Source organism: Solea senegalensis, linkage group LG20 (assembly GCF_019176455.1).
Source record: "Solea senegalensis isolate Sse05_10M linkage group LG20, IFAPA_SoseM_1, whole genome shotgun sequence".
NCBI classification, from domain to species: domain Eukaryota; kingdom Metazoa; phylum Chordata; class Actinopteri; order Pleuronectiformes; family Soleidae; genus Solea; species Solea senegalensis.
In genome coordinates this window covers 7839447-7867005 of record NC_058039.1, presented here as the reverse complement: position 1 = coordinate 7867005, position 27559 = coordinate 7839447, and the positions used below count along the sequence as shown (strand labels likewise).

The 27559-nt window shown below is 41.2% G+C and overlaps 2 protein-coding genes across 2 annotated transcripts; both read left to right on the top strand.

Annotated features, from left to right (window-relative positions):
• The first annotated feature begins 205 nt into the window (after positions 1–205).
• fam91a1 (family with sequence similarity 91 member A1) lies at positions 206–19809 on the top strand. Its single transcript, XM_044052804.1, has 24 exons — positions 206–501; positions 2872–2956; positions 3442–3593; positions 4960–5017; positions 6509–6576; positions 6779–6892; positions 7326–7416; positions 9253–9315; positions 9564–9670; positions 9796–9834; positions 11120–11232; positions 11399–11508; positions 11882–11994; positions 12149–12235; positions 12478–12607; positions 13917–14065; positions 14714–14848; positions 15642–15755; positions 15915–15987; positions 16553–16699; positions 17177–17278; positions 17401–17524; positions 17654–17723; positions 19072–19809. Exons 1-24 carry the CDS (start codon positions 430–432, stop codon positions 19255–19257), a joined length of 2502 nt encoding a protein of 833 aa, XP_043908739.1. The 5' UTR covers positions 206–429; the 3' UTR covers positions 19258–19809.
• Positions 19810–24530: 4721 nt separating this feature from the next.
• On the top strand, positions 24531–26058 carry lratd2a (LRAT domain containing 2a). The gene has a single exon (XM_044052021.1). The coding sequence runs from the start codon at positions 25031–25033 to the stop codon at positions 25853–25855; it is 825 nt and encodes a 274-aa protein (XP_043907956.1). The 5' UTR covers positions 24531–25030; the 3' UTR covers positions 25856–26058.
• The last annotated feature ends 1501 nt before the right edge of the window (positions 26059–27559 follow it).

Sequence of the window (27559 nt, the reverse complement as noted above, 5' to 3'; positions counted from 1 at the left end):
AAGTTAATCCGTCCATGAACTTAACATCACCTGACAATTCTCTCAGTAGTCTGTGAATGCAGCTGCATATTCTTTTCCTTTTTTCTTTTTTTGTATTATGTGATATTACAATTAACTGGACACTCGACACCTCTGATAACCAATCACCTCTCATTTGTCACGAGTTTCATTCACATCCACTGACACGCCTCGGCAGGAAGTGACGACTGTGACCACGAGCGTGACGAACGGCTTGTTCGAAAATACAACAAGGAAGTGACTGTTAATTGTGAAAGACAATAAACGGCGGATAAAAACTGTCTCCATACCGGGGGTCCCTTCGCTCGCTTGTCGGTTGTCGGGGGAGGGTTAAGTCGGCGTGGACTTGCCCGGGAGCCCGTTTGTGCTCGTTACAAGGATTTCTGCTTGTAGCCAGCTAGCTAGCTAGCGATGAACACGGACGTGGAATTTCACATCAGGCAGAACTATCCTTGGAACAAGCTCCCCGCTAACGTCAAACAGGTACTGGACACTGAGGTTTTTATCAGGTCAGGGATGAAGGGGGTGGTTTGGATTTAGTGTATGCGCGTGCATGTGTGTGTATGTGTGTGTGTGTGTGTGCGCGCCTGTCAATGTCACCGCTCGCTCCCTCTTTTCCTCTGCAGCGGTGACCATCGCTGTTTTACCCTCAGGCTTCAACACACTCTCATCACATGACACAAAGCGAGCCGAGTCACATTGACTTATATTTCTCTGTGCCACAATCCAAAGCAATTTGTATTGTAATATTATAGAATTTTATAGGATATTATAGGATTTGTTTGCTCTGTGACTCTCTCTTTTTTTTAACCCCCCCAAATTACTTCATTGTTGAAGATGTGTTTTCTTTTGTTTATTCACTGTTTATTTCTTATGCGTGATCCACTGGATTCTGGAATTTTGCCAAGAGGATAAATAACCTACATACCTACACACCTGTCTAACTACTCAACTACTTACAGATAAACCTACCCACCTAACTACTCACTTACCTACCATTGTACCTATCTACCCATTTACACATCTACCTATGATGGATGCACAATGTATAGAAAATGTATAGTCATGAAGAAATTAACATGCATGCTCTAAAATATCACAAAGACTGCTCAAACTGCAGTAAATATAGATTGTTCCTTGTGCTACTTTTTTTTGGCCAATAACTTATCATAAAGGTAGATGAATGTTTTAAGGGAGGCAATAAAATTATCAATAAAACTATGCTACTGTATGAAATGTCAGTGTCTGCATTGCTTACTCTGTCTGGTGTCTGTGTCAGCAGCACTTGGTATACTTCAATATTTGTTTATCACAAGTCACATTGTCATCACAGTAGTCAACAGTTTTTTTTCTACACACACAGCCACCCACCACCACCTAATTCTTCTCTACTGTACTGTACTCTGCTTTACTGTTTGTGCTGAGACCGTCACATAAAACCACCAAAAAGGGTGGATAATATTGGAAGAATCCTCACGGAACAATAGAGGAGGAATCATTCTTTAGCAATTGACAGACATGCAGTAAATGTCATGAGCACAGATTAAAGTTGCAAAACAGATTTACAGCCTATGACACCATTATCAATTGTAAACATTGATCTTTATTTTAGTAGCTGGTAAATGGTCTATATTTACATAGTACTTTTCTAGTCTTGATGACCACTCAAAGCTCACTCACACATTCATACAGCATATTTATATGCAGCTCTTTTTTTCTATCACACATTCATACATATTCACACGCTGCCAGCACAGGCGTGAGGAGCAACGTGAGATTAAGTGTCTTGCCCGAGGACACATGTAGACTAGCTGAGCTGGGAAGATGACTCACTCTACCACTGATCCACTGCAGCCTCGTTGATGTAACCTTATTGCAATTATACCTGTGCGCTGGATGTTTTTCCGCTTGGCAGTGTCAAAAAATCCAACGCTTGTTTTGACATTAACAGTCTGCTTAGATCCATCATCCTGGTTTAAACTTGGTGAGAAGGAGGGTGGGTTGGACAGGTGCATACAATGTTTTTCTGTTGTTGTTCAAGCTGCATGTACAGTATTCCCATGTGTCATTTGTCTCAAGCTGCTCCTCTGTGTGTCAACTAGTTTTAGATAATGTAACCGAAATTTAAATCAGAATGTCTTCATTATCATTGCACATTTACTCTGAATGCAGTTTCATTTTTCCTCATTGATACCCTTTCTGATACTTTGGAATTGATATTTTTCTCCCAATCCTAATCCGTCCATCCATCCATCCATTGTTTACTGCTTATCAGCTGCTGGAGCTAATCCCAGCTAACATAGGGCATATGGCAGGGAACACCTTGGACAAGTCGCCAGTCCATCACAGGGCCAATCATGGAGACATATCAATTTTTACAATACACCTTCAATTTAGAGTGTTCAATCAACCATTGCATGTTATTGGACTGTGGGAGGAAACCAGAGTACCCGGAGAAAACCCATGCACACATGGGGAGAACGTGACAGGGATGTGAATCATCAACCTTCTTGGTGTGAGGCAACAGTGCTAGCCACATGCGCCACTGTGTGGACCCCAATCATAATCACTGTTGTTTTTCCTTAAATTTGTTTCCTCAACTTGATAAGCTACATTGTGAGAATATTGGTGCTGATATTGATCCAACATGTCTGACTCATGTGTGCAGATCTCAAATTACTATGCATTAAATCTGGACCAGATCATATTCAAGCATGGAAAATCACTTCACATTGCAGACAGTGTGTGAGGAAAATGAGATGTGAAGGGGGTCAAAGTATTTTTCTTTTGCATTCTACCAAGTAAATTCAGCCACTGTCTTGTCCATGTTTTTGTGTGTTTTTCTTCCTGCAGAGTTTGGGGAACTCTCAGCGAGAGTATGAGAAGCATGTGCAGCTGTATAGCATCCGCAACCAGCTGCGATTCCGCAATAACCTAGGTAGGCTTTAAGTTTGACCCTCACACTAGTGGGAAACATGCACCTATGCAGATATAATAATCATACAGTTTTAACTATTTTTGGTGCATGTATAAACTAGCAGCATAATGTCAAATTTATTTTCATGGTCATGTTGTAAACAGATATTATATCACAGGTATATCAGTCATGACTCTTCTCTTAGCCCATTGTGCATGAATTCCTGTTACAGAGTGATTGATGTTGACAATATCCTTAAGCATATCTGTCTTCGAAGATTGAGGAACTGATTATATTACAGTCAAGTAAGAAGTCCATCTACAAATGTCTCTAAATAGATACGTAATAGTATAAATTTTATCCAATCAATCGTATTATATTCTGGTGTGTCCGTCTGGAGTTTGTTGCCAATCAATATTCCTTTTTTAACTTGGATTGATCTGGTGTAGATGGATTCTCAGTCACCCTGGGCTTTGACCTGACCGCTGTGTGTGTTTTTTGACCAGTGCGGCATGTGAGGAAGGACGAGCGCAAGTATTATGAGGAGCTTTTGAAGTACAGCCGGGACCACCTGATGCTGTACCCGTACCACCTGTCTGACATCATGGTCAAAGGCCTGCGAGTCACTCCCTTCTCATATTACATAGGAATCATGGAGGTAAGAAACTGCATTGCTGCATTGCAGGAAACGATAGGGACTATGTTTGATGTAGCTTATCATAATCTCAGTAAGTAGGCTGTCACACAACTCAACATCTATCCTTGTGCACACATTGTGTGAATACCCTTGCTGTTGCCTTTTCTCTGACAATAACACAGGTGATTTCACAATGTCATTTGCACTTTCAGAACAATGAGGTGGGTAAGCTCAAAGGGACCAGGCAGAGATTCTTGTTGCGCAGCAGCAGAGATTTTGTAATTGCTTTGGAAACAGTCTCTGTTAATTTAAACTGAACAATGCCCCCAGCTTTCTTGGAAAAGCATCCGATGCTGCCTTGTGTTGTATGTTCTTCTTTACACTAACAATAGCAATATACCACGTTATGACATTCTGCAACAGATCTGCTAAAAGGTTGCATTCATCTGGTACAGCTGTACCATTGTCTACCCAAAGCTATACAATTGTGCATTAAATAGAGGAGAAATCTGTCTTCCTCACCAGTTTGCCTGAATTAGTCATACACTTTAATTACATGTCATTTAGAGGGACGATTTTATAACAATGGCTCAATGTGCATTACACTCTATTCAGTTAGTCCATGAAATGTTCTGTTGCTATGGAAGAGCATGCAGTCTAATGTTAATAATGTTACAACTTCCCACATTGATGTCCTGGCATCAGTCAGGCACTAGGTGTCAGTCAGTGTCTGCTGAAGCCTCATTCATCAGCTCAGGGAGACACAGAATATGATCCAGGTTTAAACACATCAAGAGGAAACATAATACTGTTTGCTCTGCAGTCAGTTTGTAGTCAATATCAGTGTCAAATGCCTATAATTTAGTTGTATTTGTTCTGTTACACATGATGATGCTGATGAGACATATTTATTGTGTTTTTCTCTACAAATCAAACTTAATTTGTTTGGCACCAACTCACATTAAAACACGGCCCCCACACACACACACACCCATAAATACACATGTCATAATTTCACAATCTTGTGTGTGTGTGTTTCCACATTTGATTGTGCCACTTCCCATTTCATCAGAACAGATGTCTTTTGTTGATTGACCTCACTTACAAACACAACTAAAAACACTTTGTAATATTTTATCCGGAGCTCATGTACCCACTTTTCCCCTCCATGCCATTCCAAACTTGACTGAGCTTAAAATGTGACGTCAAATTGCCAGAGGCTATGTCATCTTCCAGTAATCCGGTTTAAGCACTTAATGAAAATGGGGAGAAGAAATTAACATGGCTGCTCAGATCTGCTAATCCTGTTATTAATCATAGAAAGGGGGAAGGGAACATTTTGTTTAATTCTTCTCTTCTTGTCTCCTTTCTGTTTTCACACCTCCAGGATATTATGAACAGTGAGAAGAGTTACGACTCCTTGCCCAACTTCACTGCCGCAGACTGTAAGTGCCCCCACCCTCTCCATTTTTTTCCCCTTACTGGTGACTTCTGTGCAATTCTCAACTCTGAAACTTTCCATCTGTGTCTCTAATTACCACATATTTTACTAACACTTCTTGATTTTAAGTGTCAGCGATCAAGGAGTTAAAACATTCACTATGAGAAGAGTCGTTGGGTCTAAATCGGGGTCAGGAGATCAATAGATGGACAATTATACTTAGTTATTTTAATTCCAGCTAAGATTGGTTCGTCTCTTCTACTTTGGATCTACTGTGTTTTACATAACTGTAAACTCAGAAAAAGATGTTAAGATGTCACCTTTAGGAAATTATAACTGTAAATGTTTTTTATTTACATTTGGTAAATCAAATGAGTCACAAGGAAAATATTTATTTTAATTGATTTTTTTTTTCTCTCTCAAATTTTTAAAAAACTTAATCCTAGTTATCTTAAATAACAAGGAAATCATATTATAGTTTTATCTCTGAGATCAACTTAATTAATAAAAAACAGTTTGTTATTAATTCCATAGGTAAATATTGCTTCTCAAAGAATGAGATGTAAGTTAGGTGTGAGAGCAGTTTCAGTGTTGGTTAACTTTCTAGTGTCAAGTGAAATAGGCTTTGCCATGAGACACTGCAGCATGAAGGTGCTGTTCTGCCAGGACGCAGAAACAGAAGGTTGTCAGCAGGCTGATGGAGCCGTGCTCAGGGGAGCCGCTCTTCCTCTCATCTCCCTGGGGGAGCTTTGGAAGTGTCAAGCAGAAGTGGGTGGTTGGAGAAGCAGTAAAAATGTGTGTGTGAGTGAGTATTGAGTGGGTGGATGTTTGTGTGTTATGTCTGTGTCTTGTTGAAACAGCAGGATGTGGGTATAGGATTCTGCTGTTTTAGGAGGCTGAAATAAGAATGTCCCTCGCTGGTCCCTGCCTGCACTGGCAGTCATCCCAGCACATTTTTCCAGGCCTGTGCAGCTCAGGCAAGAGGAGGTGGCAAGGGTGGATTTGCATAACTCTGCACTATACTGACTGTTATATGACCCATGGTTTTCTCAGATTCACAGTGTTAATTAAATTTGAGGTCATGTAGTGTTTACATGTGCACTTATTATAAGAGATCCCTTGTATGTACCATGGCAGATAGATAAGCGTTGTAGTGTTAGTGTGTTGAGATGATGTGTGGGTCATATTTGTGTGGGGACATGCACACAGAATGTCGATGAGTCACTATTATGGCTAAGGTCCTATGTTTGTTGAAATAACTTTCCAATATGAAGTTGGAAATGGTCACATTCACAAACTTTACTTCTTGATGTAATTTTTTTTCTTAAGCCTCTGAGGCTTTAACTGAAAAAAAAAAATCCACTGACAATTTTGTAGCTGTGCAGTAGCAGCCAAATGTGTTTGCTGTAGGGTGAATGTGCAGCCAGTACATCATCATAGCCACTGAGTTTTTTTACCGACTTACTCGGTAGACTCATTGTCGCATTGCTCACAGGTCTGCGGCTGCTTGGCATTGGGAGAAACCAGTACATTGACCTGATGAACCAGTGCAGGTCGTCTAAAGTAAGTATTACATTTTCTAAAATAGAAAATGTGCAAATTTCCCTTTGGAGTGTCGTCTTTAATATTAAATATTGGCTTGATAGTAATTCTAACGACAAACTCACAGTGATTAACAATCAAGCATTATGAAGGTTACTAATCATTATCACTGTCATTTTATAACTTTGTTGACCTGAGTTGTATTTGTGTTTGTTGTTGTCAGAAATTCTTCCGCAGAAAATCGGCACGGGATCTGCTACCAGCGAAACCAGTAGAGATCTCTGTGGAGCCATGGTGGGTCGCTCAGACGGGCTACATCACTGAGGATGATATCAGGGTGAGATGAGAACGGCATCAGTTTTATTTATGTGTTCAGATATGATATTTGCAGGAAAAACACAATTTCTTTGGAAACTATGTCTGTGGGACATGTCAGATTTACTTAAATTTAGCTATTACAACTGATGGTGTTTATATCTATAATCTATCTATAAACTGATGAATAGAATAAAATGTCTAGGCGTGATTTTAAATCTAAATTTCTTTTCAAATGTGGTTGTTATGCTCCCCAATTGACACCTGTTGATCCCTTGAGCCTGCATGTTGCATGTGGAGATCTCGCCTGCCAAGTTCCCAGACATTTATTCATATGTAAATCTGCCCCACTGCCACTGTTGTTCACCGGAGATGAATTTTGACATCCATAGAAACTGACTCATGTCTTGCACAGGTTTACCTAAATGTTGTCACATTCTTGTGTGTAATTACAGATCTGTTCTCCAGCTGAGAAGAAAGCCATTGATAAGATGATAGATTCTGGTCCTCAGCTGGCTGGTTCAACTGAGTACAATGTCGTCTTAAGTAAGTATCTCTCACATTTTGGTATGATATGTACAGTTCTTAAAAATACAATGACTGACTATTTTACATTTTAGATTATTATTATTCTAAGATGTTGAAAAGTATCACAGGGAAATAGCAGGGACTTTGGCAAGCATCTCGCTCTTTCTTCCATCTCCATCCTGAGTGATCTGACCACATGCAGACAGATGTTAAGTTCAGCTCTGATGGCACCCAATGCCTCCTGTGTTTGCTGAATGTGTCCTCTGTCATTCCTCTGTCATGCCACATGCTCCTCAAGTAGGATCAAAGCCTGCTCGCTTATCTTACATTTTTATACTCTTCTCACAGCCACAGTACATGATTTATTTCATTCTAGCGGTTATGATCTTATTTCATGTTGCAGTGGTGTAGCTTTGATTCACCCACAACATTATTTCTGTCTGTCTCTACCTGTCAACGGCACTGAAGCATACACGCATACTCAAAGTGATACTAGACAGACACATCTGTACAGTTACACACATATACTTTTCTTCTTGCAAGCAGAAATGAAGTCGGTGTGTATTTGCAAACGGTGACATCTGGTCATGTGTGGTCAAAGGAAATGCATGCAGGACACATTTTATTGGTGTGTGATCAGCTCTACTCAAGGGTGTCCATGTTTGATTGGGTCTTTCAGGAAAAATGCTAATTCCAGGTCTAAACATGGCCCATGTTTCTCTCTCTGTCTTGCTCTCCCCAAAGTGATATTTCCAGGGTTGCCAGTTTTCCAGTTCATCACAGGGCCACATAGAGACAAACAAGCATTCACTCCCACCTACGGTCAATTAAGAGTGTCCAATTCCCCTAATCCCCAAATCTGCGTTTTTGGACTGTGGGAGGAAACCGTAGAACCCAGAGATAACCCACTTACACACGGGAGAACATACAAATTCCATGGAGAAAGGCCCTTGCTTCGACCGGGTCACAAATCCAGGTCTTCTTGCTGCAAAGGCAAGAGTGCTAACCACTACACCAACTGTGTGGCCATAATTTACATACAACATTTCAGCACAAAATGCCCCCATTTACACTCCCCTAAGAGAATTGCTTTGCATTTCCTATGCCCACCTCAAGCAATATGATTTATTTCTTTTAATAATTCATGAGCACAGCAAAAATGATAGCTTTACAGCAGACAATGATGTTGTAAAAGACATTGCTCCACTGTCCTCCATTTTCCTAATTTGTTCTGGCCCACTGTCTTGTTGAATTTATGTCCCACACATAAGTTTGATTCAGCAGGAAAAACAAAGGAAACAAGCTGCCTCCATATGCTTTTCATAAGAATATATTTGCATTAAAAACATAGAAATTAGGATGACGGCATCTTAAAATATTAAAATAATTGATACAGCACTAGCTACAGCGTTAACATGTCAAATATGTCACAATTTTTCCAGTGATGTCAGAAGTGTTTTTCTGCTGACATTTGAACATGGAGGCAGGTACTGGGGTTGCAGTTTAAGGTCTCGCATCGATGTGTTGCTGTGAATTCAAAAGACATAGCACAGCGACTAAAGTTGTGTCCATGCAGTTTAGATGTTAATTAGAGAGGAGTCTGACAGCCGTGAGCCTCTGCCACTGGAGTGCTGGGGAATAAGCGGGAATACAATTAAATACCAGAGGTGCAGGGTGATTTGAATACAAGTAGCTGTTTAAATGAGATTTTGCATTTCCCACTGCCCTTGAAAGCACAATTCTCTATTTTGCTCAGAAGCGGTTCAGTTTACACAGTCTATGTTTTATAGATGTGAATGAGGAGAACTACAGTTATGTTAACAACGTCATTGTACACTTGTGCTTTTATTACAGGCTTGTACAACCGAGGCTTCATTTACTTGGATGTTCCCATATCTGATGACAGCTGCATCTCCGGTATGTGACCCTGTCTCTGTGTATGTGTGTAAACATCCTGTTATTATCCTCACTAAGCAATTACCGGGACTCTGTATGTAATTAAAATGCAACGGCAGGAACATAAGCGAGCCTTGCGCTTAATGGACTTGCCTTGCAGTGTCTAATAGTATCACTACAGACATGCACAGTACTTAAAAACAGTTCAACAAAAAAATAAAATTGTAATTTTGGATGTTTGGATGTTAATTACTGTTTGTGTTTTTCAGTGCCCCCGCTGGAAGGCTTTGTTATGAACCGTGTCCAGGGTGATTACTTTGAAACGCTTCTCTATAAAATCTTTGTGTCCATTGATGAGCAGACAAATGTAGCAGAGGTGAGCTTTAGAGAGTTTATTGCTGTGCTCATTGGAAGTGATATGACTCCCTGTGTGTCTGATCAACTTTTCAACCCTTTTTTTTTACCCACCCTCCTGTTCCTTTCTTCCTCTGCGACTCTCAGCTGGCGAATGTGCTGGAGATTGACCTGGACTTAGTGAAGGTATGAATCCACTTGCTTGTTGCCAAATGTGGACATTTATTTATGTAATGCTAATTACCTTTACTAATGCACTAACTAAAGACAAGAGGAATGGTTGACCTGAAAAACGTGAAGCCCAGTGTTACAATTGTCACTTACAAAATGCTGTAGTCATTATTTTTATTCTACTCAGGCTTTAAAAATTTTTTCCACAGTGTAGTAGTGAGTGTATATATACCAGTGTGTGACGACTATGTGAGGAAGAGCAGGATGATGAGAGAACAAATTATTATCTTATTGAGAATAAATCTGCCTCCTCTGAAAAGTCCATTGCAGACTTTCCTCGACCTATTAACACTACTGTATTTTAACCTTGGTGATAATGGTGTTACTTCAAGAGCTCAATATTTTCTTAGGTGGTACTTGGTATAAAAGGTTTGAGAATCACTGCTCTAGGAGGTTCAAATCAAAATGAAAGCAAATTGGTCAGAAAAGTAAGCAAATTTTGTTGCCCACACACAGTTTCAGATTAGATCCATTATTGTTCTCTACAACTTAATCAGTGGGCTGCGCAGCAGCATTCCAGTTGAACTAATGCCCGAGTTTGAACTAGTTTCCCATTCGCTCTGTGTCAAACACAGAGCCAGATTCCCTTTCAGTATGAGGACCTTCAGTGGAATGGGCTGAACTCCCCTGTCCCTCAGTCTCTTTTCATTATTGCTGTGTCAAACACAGAGCCAGATTCCCTTTCAGTATGAGGACCTTCAGTGGAATGGGCTGAACTCCCCTGTCCCTCAGTCTCTTTTCATTATTGCTACTAAAAAGCAACTCCTCATAGAAGTGATTTAAGGCAGCAGTGGCAGCCGTTCTCCAGGAAAAGCCCTCTGACTTCAGAGATGATTGAGATACCTGAGAGTTACCTTTTGTGTTAAATCTTCTGCATCTTGACTTGAGTTTTCTATTCCACTTTTGAGACAGTCAGTGGAATTTTATTTGTAGTTGCTGTGGATCATGAATGAATATAACCTTAAGGTGAATTCAGGCAGAGTATCGTGTCCATCAAATCGCTTACAATTATTTAACCACACAACCTTCACTTGGCCTTTACAGATGCGCAGATATTTTTTTTTTTTCCTGTGGCTGTTTATCGCAGTGTGAAATATTGCCAAGAAAACAAAGTTTGACACTTAAAAGTACAACTTCATGCAAGTGCTAGTTGAGGAGGATTAGAGGTCTATGATATATGACTGAGTCTGAGTACCGGACCATTGGATCAAATGCCTTATTTTTTTATTTTTATTTAAAGAATGCAGTGTCCATGTACTGTCGCCTCGGCTTTGCTGTCAAGAAAGGTCAAGGTTTCAGCTCCGACCTGCTCCACCCAACCTGGAAGAACGCTCCTTCTGTCAACAGACTCAAGTATGTGCATCCTTACGTTATTTTCTTATAACAAGCCTCTAGCAACAAGATGCCATAATTCTCCCATAACAAGTTTCACAAGAATGTGTTTACTTTTGGAATAGAAAGATTTCCACCAACTCTACTGATATCATTACTTTTTCTTATGATCTGTCTTGTGCGTTAGGAGCACCATGGACCCTCAGAAGATGCTGCTGTCCTGGGAGCAGGGCAGTCCGGTTATGGAGGGAGGCTCCTCTGCCACTGACACTGATACCACCAGTCTGGAAGACCAAGGTCTTGGCACATACACACACACACACACACACACATGCACTCCTCCAAGCATGTATGCTAATAAGTGCTAAGTGATTGTTAAGAAAGCTTTGTCATGTCTCTGTAAGTCATTTTCACATTGTTAGGTGTTAGTTTGAACTTATTTTTTGGTTTAATTTAGAATTTGTCCTGAATGTTAATCCAATATTTTGAAAATGTGTTAGATTTAATTGATTTTGGAAAATAGGACCTAAACTTTTCAGAAAATCCTGAGCTTATGTTCCCAAGTTCAGAAAGATGACAGTCGTGCTGCTGCTGCTGCTGTTGCTGTTGTGCGTCTACATGCATTTATATTACTGCACATATATAAAGCTGTTGTTCTGTGTCTCTGTAGCTGACACAGCCAGCGTTAGCAGCCTGAGCATCCCAGCTGCACCCACCAAGAGGATTGCCTTTCTCTTTGACTCAACCCTTACAGCCTTTCTCATGATGGGCAACCTGTCTCCGGTTAGTGGATGGATGTGAACTTGCACTTAAACAAATGTTCACATCTTTTGATGCAATATTTAAAGGCTCACGACAAACATCATTTTAATTGAAGGGTTGAGTACAATGCTCTGTGCAGTTTTTAATATTGATTCTGTGTTTGTCTTTGTATTAGAACCTGAAAAGTCATGCGGTCACCATGTTTGAGGTGGGTAAGCTGTCTGATGAGACTCTTGACAGCTTCCTGGCTGAGTTGGAGAAGGTGAGACAACACTTGGAACACAATAAATAAAAATGTATTAGTTTGGGTTTTTTGAGCTTTATAGTTATGCCTTTATTCAAACCCTTTCTAACCTTGTTGTTATTGTGAAATTTGCAAATTGCAAATTTGATTTATTAAATAATTTATAGCCTGGTATATACAGTACATACTCACATGAGTATGACATACATGCACACAAACTCTTGATAAATACACTCACACTTGGATTTTTCTGTTTCCAGGTAGAGAGCACAGCAGAAGGCGAGGCCCAGCGTTACTTTGACCACGCTCTGACCCTGAAAAACACCATCCTCTTCCTGCGCTACAACAAAGAACTTACTCAGGACCAGGGACATGACATCCCAAATATAGGTATCTATCTACTCTGCTATTACACCCTCTGTTCCATTACTTTATGCATAACCACTTGCAAGTCCCAAAACATCATGCACACACATATATATGTGCTTGCTGTCATGCCTGCATTGTATATATAAGTATATAAGTAAGAGTACATGATGCTGAGGATAACTTTCAGCTAATTTTCTTGAACAATACTTTGAACTGTCAGTTCTGTGTTACAGCAGCAAAAGGCTACTCTTAATGATTCCAATGTAACTAACAAAACTTATTCTTTTATGTTGTGGATCAGGCTGGAAACAACAAAAAAAAGTGCATATGTTTTAGCTGCTTTTGGCAAACTATATCTCCATGTCAGCTGCATTTGGTTACATTTGGTCTCAGATATGGTTCTTTTTTGCAGAGGCATAGAATGAGTCAATAGTGGTGCTGTATTGTTCCGGAAAAGCAGCAGAGACCGAGTTCTCCAGTGACAACAAGGCGAATTTCTGAGTCTCCATGTAGCTACCATGGTGCCACCAGATGCTGTTTGTTTGCTTTGGCATCTTGCCTCCTCTCTGATTATCTTATCTCTCAGTCCTTCTCAGCTGCTGCTGCCGAAGAGTGAGCGCAGAGAGCCTGCAGGCTGAAGCTAATGGTGCAAGAGTCTAGTGATGATTACTCATTTAAGAAAATCTATCTGGCCAGCGGAAATAAATTGTTTAAATACTCGACAAACTGTTTTAGATTATTCAAAAGGTTGAGGCAGAGTAAGTCTTATTATAGTGATAAAAATAACCATTCAGGTCTCCCTCTTTCTTTTGAAGGTATTAAAAAACATATGTTAAAGTAATAGTCATTAAGTTAATGCAGTCATTGACAGGGAAATAGGGACAGGAAACAGATGGGAATAAATGAGCACCATGTGCTATTACATAAGAAAGGTACTTTTTCATACCACTATGTCATAGAAGACAGAATATCATAAACCACATTAGGGCTGCAATGATTAGCAGATTACTAATCAATTAATTGATTGATTAATCATTTGAGGGTATTTTACAGGTTTATTTCAGCTTTACTGTGAAAAAGAAACCAGAAAAACTGAGTGTCTTTGGTTTGTTGACAAAACAAGACATTTGATGACATTAGTCATTTTGAGGTTTGGGAAACGCTGTTTATACATTTTTGCCTTTTTCCACCATTTTGTGACATTTTATGGACCAAAAAAAGGAATCAGTTTGTCAAGATGTGCAGCCCTGTACTTCAGACATACACATGATGGTTTCCAGCCTATTCTGTATTGTAGTAGTGACTCCCCATGGTCCCCGCTCTCCACTAGGTTTCCCCTTGGACATGTTGCGGTGTGAGAGCTTGCTGGGCCTGGACCAGGCAACCTGCAGCCGTGTCCTCAACAAAAACTACAAGCTGCTGGTGTCGATGGCGCCACTCAGCAATGAGATCAGACCCATCAGCAGCTGCACGCCACAGGTATGATGACACCTGCATCGAGGGAGAACAAAGGCAACACTGGCTGTGTGACTTACTGCAATACTGATGTGTGTTTGTGTTATCGCCCACAGTTAAATGCATTTGTGCTTGTGGGTCACGTGTGGTTGTGTTTGCCCCCATCGCTCTGTGTACACATTTGAGTGTTCAGAGTGATTTGTGACTCTGTGTGTGTGTGTGTGCGCGTGTGTATTCTTTGTGATCGCTCTGTCTGCAGTTGCCTCAACAACAGTATACGACACAAAGAGAGAGGGAGGAGAGGGAGAGAAGAGGTGAGGCTCATGAGTAATTCCTCTGCCTGACCAGATGCCAGATTTCTAACTGAGCGCTGAGAGACGGAGGGAAAGAAACTCTTTTAAACTCTTATTGTGCCATTCATGCTGCTGCTGATGCTTACACTGCTGTGACTTAGAACAGTGTTAATAAGTGTTTTCTGCTCATATCGCTTAAAACATGCTCTGTATACAATACCATGATTCCCCTCTTTTGTTGTATTATTCCTTTGAAATGTGTGAAAAATGACAGGAAATTGTCTGCCTGATGAGGTGTACGTTTAAAGCACATGTATCCGTTCTACTCCACTACACCCGTGTGAGTATGCGTGTTTGTTTGTTTGTTTTTCCCCCGCAGCACATTGGCCCAGCCATCCCCGAGGTGAGCTCCATCTGGTTCAAGCTGTACTTGTACCACGTGACCAGCCAAGGCCCGCCGTCTCTGCTCCTCTCCAAAGGCTCCAGACTCCGTAAACTGCCAGACACATTCCAGGTTAGCTTGAACTAATAATGAATGAATTCATTTGAATGAATAATTAAGATGTATGCTGTTACTGATAAATGCTAAAAAAAGCTATTATGTCACATAAGAAAAGGAATGTATGGGATAGTTTTTCCATCATCTTTGCCCTTCATTTCCTGTCCTTAAGAATTCTGTCCTTGCTGTTTCACTTGAAAGAACAGATAATGGGAACAATACAAGTAAAATTGAAGGCTTTTTTGTGTTGCCTTCATTTCTCAACAAAGCTCCAGGTTCATCAGAGTGCACCTCATTTTCCTCCTCCAAGGCTTCCCAACTGTCTTGGGATTTTTAAAATCTATCCTGGGAATAATAGACACACATGGAACAAAGGAGAATTTTATGTAGCAAATTCCCCGGGTGGATTTGGTAATATCATGAATATTGGTCATTTTATGAACCACAGCACATTTTCTTCTTATTATTTGAAACATTATTTCTCCTTCACATTGACCTTTAATTATTCAGAAAATTAGATTCTTTTCACCACTCTCTCAAAGCACATAGAAGCTATTGAGTCACTCAGTTGACTCACCTGTTGTGGAGTGAAAACCTTCATTCTATTTTTATCATGTAGTGTTTGCTTTAGCGGGAAGCTGACGTATCACTTTGAGCAGAGTAGTGATGTTTACACATGTTCTCCTCTGCCTCCTTAATGTAACGTTTGAAATAAAAACTGCAGGAGGTTCTGCTCCCATGGTGGTTTCAGTTATTCGCAACTCAGTAAGAATTTCTTTCTTAAACCATTTTTATTTCTTTGTCGCAGGCCTACGACAGGTTGCTGATCACTTCCTGGGGTCATGACCCCGGAGTTGTCCCTGCATCTAATGTGCTTACCATGCTCAACGATGCGCTCACACACTCTGCTGTCCTCATCCAGGTGAACACACACACATACACTTTGTGAGCCTTTTTTATGAGGTATTTTCAAGTTTTCTATATGTGAACATTTATATCTCACATTGTGCATTTCCTCATGTTGTTTATTCCATATTTGATTGTTAGTATACCATATGAAGTGTGTGTGTAAAATCCTTAGGGTCATGGTGTGCATGGCCATGGAGAGACAGTCCACATTCCTTTTCCCTTCGATGAGGAGGATCTGAAGGGAGGTAAGATGCGCTCAGCTCTGTGAGTGAATGAAGCTTTAAGACCTGTCTGTTTATTGATGACATTATACTTCCATGCTAATAAAAGCTGACTCTAAATTAAAGAATAATTAAGTGACATAAATTACTGGTAAAGTGGCATCTGGTGTGATCTTCTGCTGGTGTAGCCCAGCTGTCTTCTGCGTCCCTCGGCTGTCGTGAGAGGTTATTTGAGTAACTGTTCTTTTCCTTCACTTCAAATCAGTCTGGACATTCTTCCCTGAACGCTGCCGAGATATTATGTCGAGATATTGTTCCCATTTTTTTTTGGACCCTTCTCTATAAACTGTAGAAATGATTGTACTTGTTCGTTTGGGCATTTATTTTGATGCTTGTTTTGCAGGTCACCTTGAACATGCCTGTATTCATTGAGCTAGATTAGATATTTGCAAAAACAAGCCATTGAACAGCTCCAGAGCAGAGAGTGCTATTTTTGTTGGTGAATGCTTTGGCCTGTGTGGAGTTCAAGACTTCATTTTTAAACATCCTTCAACGTTGCTTCTTTTGTCTGTCTCTTTTTCCTGTGCAGATTTCTCTTATTCCAACATGTGTGTGCACAAATCGCTGCAGAAGCTGAAGGAACATGTGGACCTGGAGCACCAGTGCGGCTACATCACCATGCTCAATTCCAACAATAAGCACCGGCGAAGGGCCAGTGACAGTACTGAGTGCAGAGGTGAGCAGAACTAACAACATAGACTGTGTTTGCTGCATTTATAAAGAATGATGTATAGTGGAATTAGTAACAATATCCTTGCCTCTGGTGGCCATTGGCGCTGATGGTGCAAATTAGATTGTTGTTTGTCTGCATAATTGTGTCCCTTACTGTGATAGTCTTTGCTAATGGACATGGATTGAACAGTCTTAGCCTTGGGACTTTACCTGGAGATTTACAGATTTAATCTTTTTAGCTTACGTGGAATGTATGTTCATACATACACAAGACACTGCGGTGATTTGATTAAACAGCATTATGATGAAATACTGCAGTGATGCAGGAATTCAACACCTCAAAAATCTTGCTCTACAGACTCCAAAATGCAAAGATGATCACTTGTACCATTTACAATTTAAATCACAATATATGTCAAAAGTAATTTCAGTATAACCTTTTTGACCATATTTGTTAATTGAATTGTTTTCTTTCTTCTAGGAGACACTCATCTGGGCGGAGGCCTGGACACTAATGGCAGCACTGAGTCTTTTGAACTTGTGACAGAGGAGAACAACGGTGAAGGCAAAGGAAAAACAGACGGTAGGTTACCTTTGTGGTTAATGAAGACCACAGGGTAAAGTGTAATATGTAGCAAAGGTTTTAATTGTAAACAGTGTGTCTCGTTTTTTAAATCCGTTTGCTCTCTTGTTCTTGTTTTTCAGCCCTCTTCTCTGAAGACGAGTGGGTCCCACTTGAGCTGTGCTTCGGCATGCCTCTCTTTAGCTCCGAGCTCAACCGCAAAGTGTGTCGGAAAATCGCCTCGCACAAACTCTGCAGCAATGAAAGGTGAAAAAGAAAAGAAAAGAAAACACACCCAGCATTGTCATGAACGTAACTTTTATCTGAAACACTGAGAAGTGTAAAGTGAGAAAAGAAGAAGCATTGCAGTGGTGCTAGACTGTGTTGTTCTTTCAGCCTTCAAGAACTACTTCACTCGAGCCGAAAACTATCGCTGAAGGTGTTGAGCTTTGTTCAGTCATTCCAGGTAACAACACTCTGCTGTCTCATGTTTCCTATTGAGAATACACACAAACCAGACAAAACCCAGCTCCTGTACAAATAACTAGGAGCCAGATATTTAATTACACACATAGAGTTTGTTTGACTGATTATTTGTTGGTTTCATTTGGTTTTACATCAATGCCTTAGGTTTAATGCGCATACAATTTTGTTTTGAATCGGTATTAGTTAATTAAACACACAAAAGCGACAGGTGATCGAGAGACAAAAGAGGACAAACTCTAATTTACAAGAGTAGAAATAAACAAGGAAAAAAACTAGAACAACAACATTAAAGAAAACAGCAAAAACAGACAATAGAGAACATGGAGTCATTAAAACCAGGTTTTAGAATTTTTAGCTTCTTAAATGTGAATTTTTTTTGTTTTCTTTGCTTCATATAACAACAAAATCATTTAAACTAAATCATTTTGGTTTGTGGACAAAAAAGACTTTTGGGAACTTTATCATTTAGAGGTTTGGGAAATTTTGGGAAAATAATCGACAGATTAATTGATCAAGAAACATAATAGTTAGTTGCAAGTCTATATTCACGCAAGGCACACGGCCAGGACAAGCAGCCAGAGAGGCATTTATGGTTAGCACGTGATACGTGTTAATATGATCCACACCCCTGGGCACCGTACATGGAAATTGCCTGGATAAAATCGGCAAGATAATGTCTGCCAGGGCATATAGTGGTTACACTAGATTAATGTAATGTAATAAACCAGTGTTTTTCCAGATATTATAACCTTTTATTTACACATTTGAGTTTTTGTTTTCACACCTCACTCATCTATTAAAGTACATTAGATTGGTAAAAGAGGTGTGTGATAGATGTGGGACGTGTTTGATACACTTTAAATCTAACTTCTTCCCTGTGTTGCGCTTTATTTATGCTACAAAATCTCCTCTACAAGAGCCACAAGATCTCTGTGGTGATTTAGTTGCTTAAAAAACATGTCTGCTTGGCTAGTTTTCTCCTGAACTCCTCCGCTGACCACAGAGTTTTTGCATAGTTAGAAAAAAACTCTGTGCATGATACAATGCTGTGACATCTTTCGGAGCCCTCGTGCTGGACACGCTGTGGTGAGTTCAGTCTTTATCCAAAGACTGAGAGAGGAGAGAAAACATTAAATACACAGTTGGAAATAAAGAAAGAAAAACTAATTATATACTTTCAGTTTTAGAACTCTAATGCCAAATGACCACAGGCTCTACAATAACTCCAACAGGAACCATTTTACTCAGCCTTTCCTGGCTGTTTCATGGTCACTGGCCCTCATATCTTCTCTCCCTGCTGATCTGTGATCTTTGCCCTGTGATGGCAGGACGGCATCCTGCCCGCTGATATGGACAGCGGTGTGTCGAACCCTCTCAGTCAACCCCCGGCCGAAGCGGGCGTCCCCCTGCCCGCCCTAAATCTCCTCTTCAAGGACGGACTCCTGAAGGAGTGGAGCGGGCGGGCACCACCAGCTCTGGACATCTCGTCTCTGCAGAAGGACCAGCCCACATAGAGCGGCTCCCGCGGGCGAACCTGCCGGATGTGGTCGCGAGAGGGAATCTCCTTCAAAATGGACCGCAACGTTTTCAGCGTCACGTCTCTCATTGAGGAAAATCAAGGTCCGACTCTGCATTTTCATACACGATCACAAGGAAAACACTTGTTTGTAAACTCCGTCCTTCTGTCCTCCAGTATCCCGTCATGGGAAATGAGTTCTGCCAGCACTTTGTCATTTACCACCTGTATGAGGAATCATTCTCACCAATACTAGTTACAACTCCCCGTCTCCCTCTGTGACTCCTCGTGTTCGTAGGCAGTGTTATGTGTTGGAGTGGTGCTATTATCACAGTCTATAACAGTGATGCAAGTAAACGGCATAAAACCTGGACGACCATGCAACTGGAAACACAAATACTGTTCTCCACTGACCCCCCTCCACACCACACACACCTCCCATCCTTTAATCATGGATGTTTTGTGATCTTTGAGAGCCCAGTGTAAAGTGGTTGATATTGTATAGATGTTCTAAAACTGACCCACATAATAAATGAAGTGTTTGACTGACTTCTTCAGGAATCATTTGACAATATGCACATTTAAGATCCAAGACTTGGGACTTGACTGACAACAGTGAAAGTCTTCAGTCAGACTCCCCTGCTGCCACTGTGTTGTCTCATGTTTAGTGATCTGATGCATGACACTGTTGCACAACTTGTACCGTTTAAAAAAAACAAAAAAAAAACATACTCTCCTCTTAATATGTAATCAAAAATGGGCATTTTTTTAATTTGCACTGTGCAGTATTTCACCAAACCTGTGGATGAAGTGATGTAATTTATTTTCTTTTTTTTTTTGAATGTTGGATCCCTTGTAGTAGCGCACATGGTTTTAGAGGACGTGTTTCAGGTCAGAGCAGATCAATTTAAAACGTTTATTTTATGCTTTGCCTTTTAAATTCAGTGCAAGAAAACACCAAAGACCATTCTTTTCCCCGTTAAAGAATAGCTTTTTTACTTCTGTTCCTTTTTTGTTGCCTTATTACTAGCGGCCAATCAAAAAACGACGAGGTCTTCAATCACATCGTCTGATTTGATTTCTTTGTTTTTGAACATAATATTTGTTCAAATTATTAATGTGCTTTGAGTCTGTGAAGCCAGTATTGGGTCACAAACTAGCAATTTCCACCTCAGCTGGAGAATTTGACAAGGATGACATAGTGTAACAGTCTGGTTTGTGTGCTTGAACCAGGCCTGTTGCTTGCTCGTAGCTCTCCCTGGATGCTCTCTGGTTTGTGTGCAGTGCAGTGCACAACACTCTTCTTGTCCAACCCACCACTCTCTCCAAGGGATTCTATGTACACCATGTTAGTGAAAAATGGGCTTTTTAGTAGAGAGAGGAGGAGGCAACTTCACTGCGAAAGCTTGTACAGACCCAAGGGATGGAAATGCAAATGCTTTGCCCAGCTTCTCGGAGATGTGATGGCCCGAAATCTGTCTGAAGTCTGTCAGGAATTGTCAGTGGTGCTTCAAAAAGTATCGAGTACATTTTAATTCAGAGTGGTGGTAGGGCCTATTTTGCTGAGTTTTTATTTTTATTTTTATTTTCATTTGAAGACTCTGCCCTGTGCAGTTGTTGACCCACTTGTGGTTGTCGTTTCTAATAATGTGTTTCTGAAATAGAGAAGAGAAAAAAAAGAGACTAAACATGAGGTCCTGTTGAAGCATGATGACTGTGTAGAAACTGTTGAGTGTGCGTGTTGTGTATGCGCGCGTATTGTGCACCTCACACTTGGTGTGTCTTCATACTACCTTTTACAATTCAAGCCCCTCCCCCCCAATCCTGCCTGGTTGTTACTTGGTTGCAGTTATTTGGTCAGTCCAAATATCTCCCATGTTCTCCCAGGTAGACTCCCACCAGAGTATTAAAAAAAAAAGAAATGCTAGTTTTATATGTTAGTCTATATTTTAGGAGATCTTAGTTGTAGCTTGTTTAATGGGAAAATGCATATCACTAAGTTAATGATAATCTTGTAATTAAATGGTTTAAAAAAAGAAAAGAAAGAAAGTGACATTCCCTCAACATAACCCTCCTCTTCCATTGTTGCGCCATCACCTCTCTGTTCCGCATTCATGTTATTATTATTATTATTATTATTATCACAGCAACGAATAAATAAATAAATATGTAAAAAGTATATGAAAAATATAAATAAATATGTAATAAAAACAAACTCTTTTTTCCTCCATGAAAATGTCTCCCTATCTTTTTGTTTCTCCTCTCTATCGCTGATTCAAGTTCCTGTGCGCGGGCTCTGGATCGCAGCCAATTACTTCACATCGACATTAGGCCATGAGATGTTTTCCGAGCCAGGTGGAACAGATGGCGTGCAACATTCAGCTCTGAGGGTGCTCTCCCCGTCTGCCCTCTCCGTCTGCCTCCAGTTTTACCTATAGTAGATTTAAAGCGCCGCTGAGCTGAGATGCGACGTCTGATCTACTAGTGTGAAGCCTTTTAGAAGCTGTGACAAAGCCCACGTTTTTGGGAGGAGGATTAACTTGTCAGTCTGTGACTGGTCGCGCCCCCACCTGACAGGTGGAGCCCTGCCTAATTGTGAACGTCTCCCATGCCTCCGTGCTCCGGTAATTTCCCATGCAGCATTACAAATTACTCCATGTCATGGGGGGGACGTTAGGGGCATAAAGTGGGTCACACCACCTGAGAATAAGAAGTAGTCAAATGAGCTGCATGTCATCATTCCAGCGGTTCATTTATTTCCTGACACCTTCACCCATACACTGATATGACACCCAGCACTGCTCGGTGAAGGTGTAATACTCATCCTGCAGATTTGCTATTGGTGACTCCCATCATTAGCATTGTCAGACTGCTGTATGGCCTCAGGTTGAAATAACTATGAATAGAAGGCAGGAAAAAAAAAAAAGCGACTCACACTCAGTAATTGCATTAACTTGAGCCAAAGCTGATGAAAGGCCAGTGAATAGTAAAATGACATCAGCCGCTTACATGTTACAGTCTGTCGCTTCATTGTCTTTGCAACATTTTCAGTGAAACCAGTTGAAACCAATTTTGTTGTGGAATTGTGTTTGATTGATTTGTTTGATTTAATCTCCAGATGAGTTGAATTGATGTTTTGTTTGACAAGGTGCAATTTAAAAAAAAGGGTTCGCGACCTAGTCGGAACAAGGGTCTTTCTGCATGGAGTTTGCATGTTCTCCCTGTGGGTGCGTGGGTTTTCTTCGGGTTCTTCGGTTTCCTCCCACAGTACAAAAACATGCAATAAGGGGATGAGGCAAATTGGAAACTCTTAATTGACTGTAGGTGTGAGAGTGGATGGTTGTTTGTCTTTATGTGGCCCTGTGATGGACTGGCGACCTGTCCAGGATATGACCCTGCCTTTCACCCTATGTCAGCTGAGATTGCCCCCCTCATGTGGAGGATAAAGTGGTAGAAGATGGAAGTTACAATTGTGACCTGCTGACGGCGCTACATTAAAAATCAAGACTGTCCGTGCAAACCTTCCAATCCATTTAAGTCCGCAGACGTCTCCTGCTGTTCAAAATCATGTGACTGTAGGGATGAGTGTGAGATTAGATGGTTGTTTCTCTACCTGTGGTGGACTGGTGACTATGTTAGGTGTGATTGGCACCAGTGACCTTCATGTGGAGGATGGATGGTCTTGGTGCATAGCTTTTAAAATCTAAACAGCTGTTCATTACATTATCACACTTGTAAAATGAGTTCACACCATGCTAATTTATTTATTTATTTATTTATTTATTTATTTTCAGTGGAGTGGTTTTTAGAGCTCAGGTTGCCCAGCAACATTCCTGCTTTCCTGCAACACTGTGATTGTAAAGTGAGACCACCGGTTGGAGTATGACTGAAAACCCAAAGAAGTAGCCATGAAAAGTTTCAGAAGTGAATTCTACTAAAAAAAAAAAAAAACACTCCTTGTCCCCACCTGCCCCTGCACTGATGCTGCTGCTGCTGCTGCTGCTGCATACACAGACACATGCTCCCTCAGTCAGGACTTCATGACAGAGCCCATGTTTTGCTGCAGCTTTAAACTCTATGACCCAGATTGAATCATACTAACCAGGACAAACATTCAATCTGGATCAGTCTCTTAATCAACCCGATCTACTGCGTCCTCAGCAGAGGCTGTCCTGCCCTTTAATGGACATGAAAGCCACTGCTTCAGGTGAGACACGTCCTCTATCAGATGGACTGTACTGTATTGTGTATGACTTTGCAGTTGTTTTCAGTTGTCTCCCTTGTGGACACTCGGCTCACTTTCAGGGTCAAACTCCAGCTGCAATAACAAGGTTTGGTCTGTGTCTCTTCTCCACAGACATCTGAACTGTATGCTCACATCCCTCAGCATCGCTGACTTTTTCACTCCCACAACCACAACATTTGCAGGACAAGTGTGTCCACACTGAGGCAGCTGCAGTGTGCCATTTTTGGGGGCATACTAAATGCATCCCTCCCTCGCCTGTGAGACATAGTTGTTAGAAAATAGCTCCATAACTGAGAGCGAGTCTGGGCAGGCCACAAGCCACTGCTAAACATAATGAAGACATTACAGTCCCACCACAGACCAGGGAGGGAGCAAACGACTGCACAGCTTTAGTTCAATCAAGGACAGACAGGTGGTTAAAACTGTAAAAAAATAAATAAAGCACAGATGCTGGAGCCTTCGCAGTCGTCCACACCATTATGTGACACATTCACATGTAAATCCAGAATGCAGCTTTGTTGCTTTGGACGACAACAATGTGACTATAAAAATGACAAATAACAAAGTAAATAAACCTTCCAACAATCAGACAGAGGCTTTACTCGCCACATGGTGCAAAACACACGCTTCAGATTTTTTTAAATATACAGTGCTTTGATTTGACCACCTGTCATAAAAACAAGAAAATCTTATTAAAGAGCAAATTTGAGCCGGATCACTACTAAAACTATTCTGTTCACGAATGCAAGTAAATTGCTATAATTTGACATCTTACTTTTTTTTTCAGTATTTTTGTAAACAGTAAATTTGATAATGTATGCTTAACAATTTAAATAATTATATTTTAGCATTAAAAATATAATTTCGGTTAAAGAGCTTCTACATAGATCTACAAGAACTTTTATCAATGACCAGTGCTGTCAATGTCGGGCAGCGATAGATAGATAGATAGATAGATAGATAGACAGATAGACAGATAGACAGACAGACAGATAGATAGATAGACAGATAGATAGATAGAAACAATAATAAAGGTGCGGCGGTGTAAATGACGCACACTTCCTCTTTAAAAGCGCAGCAGTGTGTGGTTGGATGCTGAGCCACAGACCCTCCTTCAGTCGATCGGCGCTGTGTGTGTGTGAGTAGTTGACTAGTTGATCTACGGCGGAGACAAACACGGATGCTGATCACACCACGTGCGGGAGACTGGAGTTTGTTCTTATTTCACCTAAAAGCCGGGACTACCGCGGAACTTTACGCAGAGGAACGTGTCTGATCCTGTGAGGCGACACCTGAGGGAAACTGAATATTAATCCAGTTTGTTTGTAATCTCCTCCTCGTGCCCACTTGTTGATGGAGCACCAGCGGAAACGTCTGCGGGACATTCGTGTGCGTAATTTGGATGAGAGTCGATTCCGCGACGCGGCGAAATTAGACGCTCTGAGCTGTGCGGTTTCCCTGCAGACGGTGGTCATGTTTGGCGCACGGTAACAAGTGTTTGCACATTTAACTGTCGGGCAGCGGCATGGGGAACCAGATGGACAAGCTGTCACATTTAAGTTACGCAGAAGTTCCCACGATGGACCCGAACGGCGTGGACGCGGAGGACGGACCGCGGATCGGCGTCTCTTACATCTTCTCGAACGACGACGACGAGCTGGAGGAAGGCTGCGCGAGCGACGGCACAGTGAAAGACCCGAATCAGGAAGAGAAACAATACGACCAGCGCGACGAGGTGTCGTGCGCCGTCTACCACAAGGAGGAGTGCATTTACGAGAAGAGCGTGAAGTCTGCAAACCTGGAGGTTTACTCCCCCGAGAACCTGCTCAACAAATGTAAGGCGGGAGACCTGGTGGAGTTTGTGGCGACGGGACAGTTCCCGCACTGGGCCGTGTATGTGGGAGACTTCCAGGTGGTGCACCTGCACAGAGCAGAGGTGAAGAACAGTTTCCTGACTGATGCGAGCCAAGGAAGGAGGTGCAGGGTTGTGAACGACTTGTACAGATTTAAGGCTCTCGGTGCGGACATGGTGGTGCAGAACGCGATGGAGCAGGTGGGTTTAAAGGAGCGAGAGCTGAGCTGGAGGAACTCGGAGTGCTTCGCCGCCTGGTGCAGGTTCGGCAAGAGGGAGTTCAAAATGGGCGGGGAGATACGGATAGGCAAACAGCCGTACAGGTTGAAAATATGCATATCAGACAAACACTCACACGTGTTGGAGTTTCAGAGTTTGGAGGACATGGTCATGGAGAAGAGGAGGAACGATCACCTGGGCAGGAGAGCGGTGCTGCAGGAGCTGGCCACTCATTTCAACAGCGTGGAGGAGACGAGAAGGGAGCCAGGTCCTGAATGATGCCAGTCCCACCATTTACCCTTTAGCCTTTTCCAAACACAGTCTGTGCCACTCTGCTCCAATCCACTCCTTCAGGTGTAGTTTGAAAGGTCCATTATGTAACATGTTGTGGGAAATTGTATTTACTATCCATACATTTGTTTCATATGCATATAATGGCTTTAAAATAACAATAATAAAATGGTCCCATAGCCTTGAAATAAGGTTTTTTTTTTTGTATTTTATAGCCTAAAATAACCAGAGTGTGTGTTTGGTATTTTCAAACAAAAGTTTAGGATTATATCCTTTTTGGTTTGTAAAGACCACCGTAGTTCCCTGAAGCTCTTGGGAAAGGGTGGGGCTTGTGGATGAGTCCAAACTGCAGTCTGGCTAGCTTTGTTTACATGTGCAAAATGTCTTTGTTATGATTGGATTCTACGATTCCAACGTTTACATGGGTCCAAAATGACGTGCACCCATGTAACCATTAAGTGCACGTCTGCTCGTCCTCCTGCTGTCTGCTTATCCGTCTCATTTTCCCTCTCATCGGCGTCTGTGACTTTCTTTTCTGTTAATTCTTCTTTTTTGGAATGAAAATACAGCAGTAACAAAACCCGCTTAACGTGGATCAGACACACGATCGTGCCAAACCAGGAAGTCGTGATCGGATCGGCTGTTTAGATGAACGCAGATGTATCTGATCATATTTTTATTGCGATGACTTGTGTCCATGTAAACATAGCTACAGCTTCTGTTAGAAGTCACTCATTCTTACACACTGGACCTTTAATTAAAACAACATACTGTATATGTATATGTATTTTTTTTATTTTTTTTTAAAGTTTAATCATGGCTGTCTTTGAGTTCATCTTAATGCTGTTGCCTTAAAGAGATAGTTTAGTCGTTGTCTTGTAAGTGAGGTACTTATGCATCGTCAGTTGTCAGATCTCCATCAGCCGGTTTTTATGCACGTTTTAGCAAACGTTTGAAAGTGTGCGATATATTTGAATGGTAACCATAGACGTACCCGACCATGACGTGTCCTTTCGCCCTGTTAAAACCTTAAGTTATATTTAGAATAATTGTCAGCCGTTTACCATATTTTCTCAGTGTATTCCTTATGCCGTTATGCCACAGCACATTAGTTGTTTAGGTTGCACTTTTCAGGCTGTTTGACAGTGTGGTAAACTGCTAAAAATATTGACAATGTAGTGAACGATTGCGAGGCAGGACGCGGAATGCTGTATGTGACACACTAACTCTGCATAAGTACCTCACACAGTTCACCCCCCACCTCTAAACACTCAAACTATCCCTTTAAAGCCACCTTGGCGCCGAATGGCGTTTATAACGATGATGAATTCCTTCATCTGGGAGAAGAAGAACGAGACATTTTTGTCTCCAGCAGCATCTTCCTCACACAATGTATAATCTTAAAGCTTCACTTACGTACATCTGTCCATCCGTCAGAGCGAGGTTTGTGTTTGTTTTAAATTCATATTGTGTCCTGTTACCTGATCCATGTGAGGTTTATAGTTTCATCCCTCAGCTCAACCACACACACACACACACACAGATGTCAGAGCTGTTGAATACAAGACGGATTCTCCTTGGCTTTAAGGTGAAATCCTCACACCAGCACATGTGAAGACTCTGCTTTGTGTTTCTCCGCTCACAGTACGTGTGAATGTACCCAGAGTTCAAGTAAACCATAAATCACTCCGT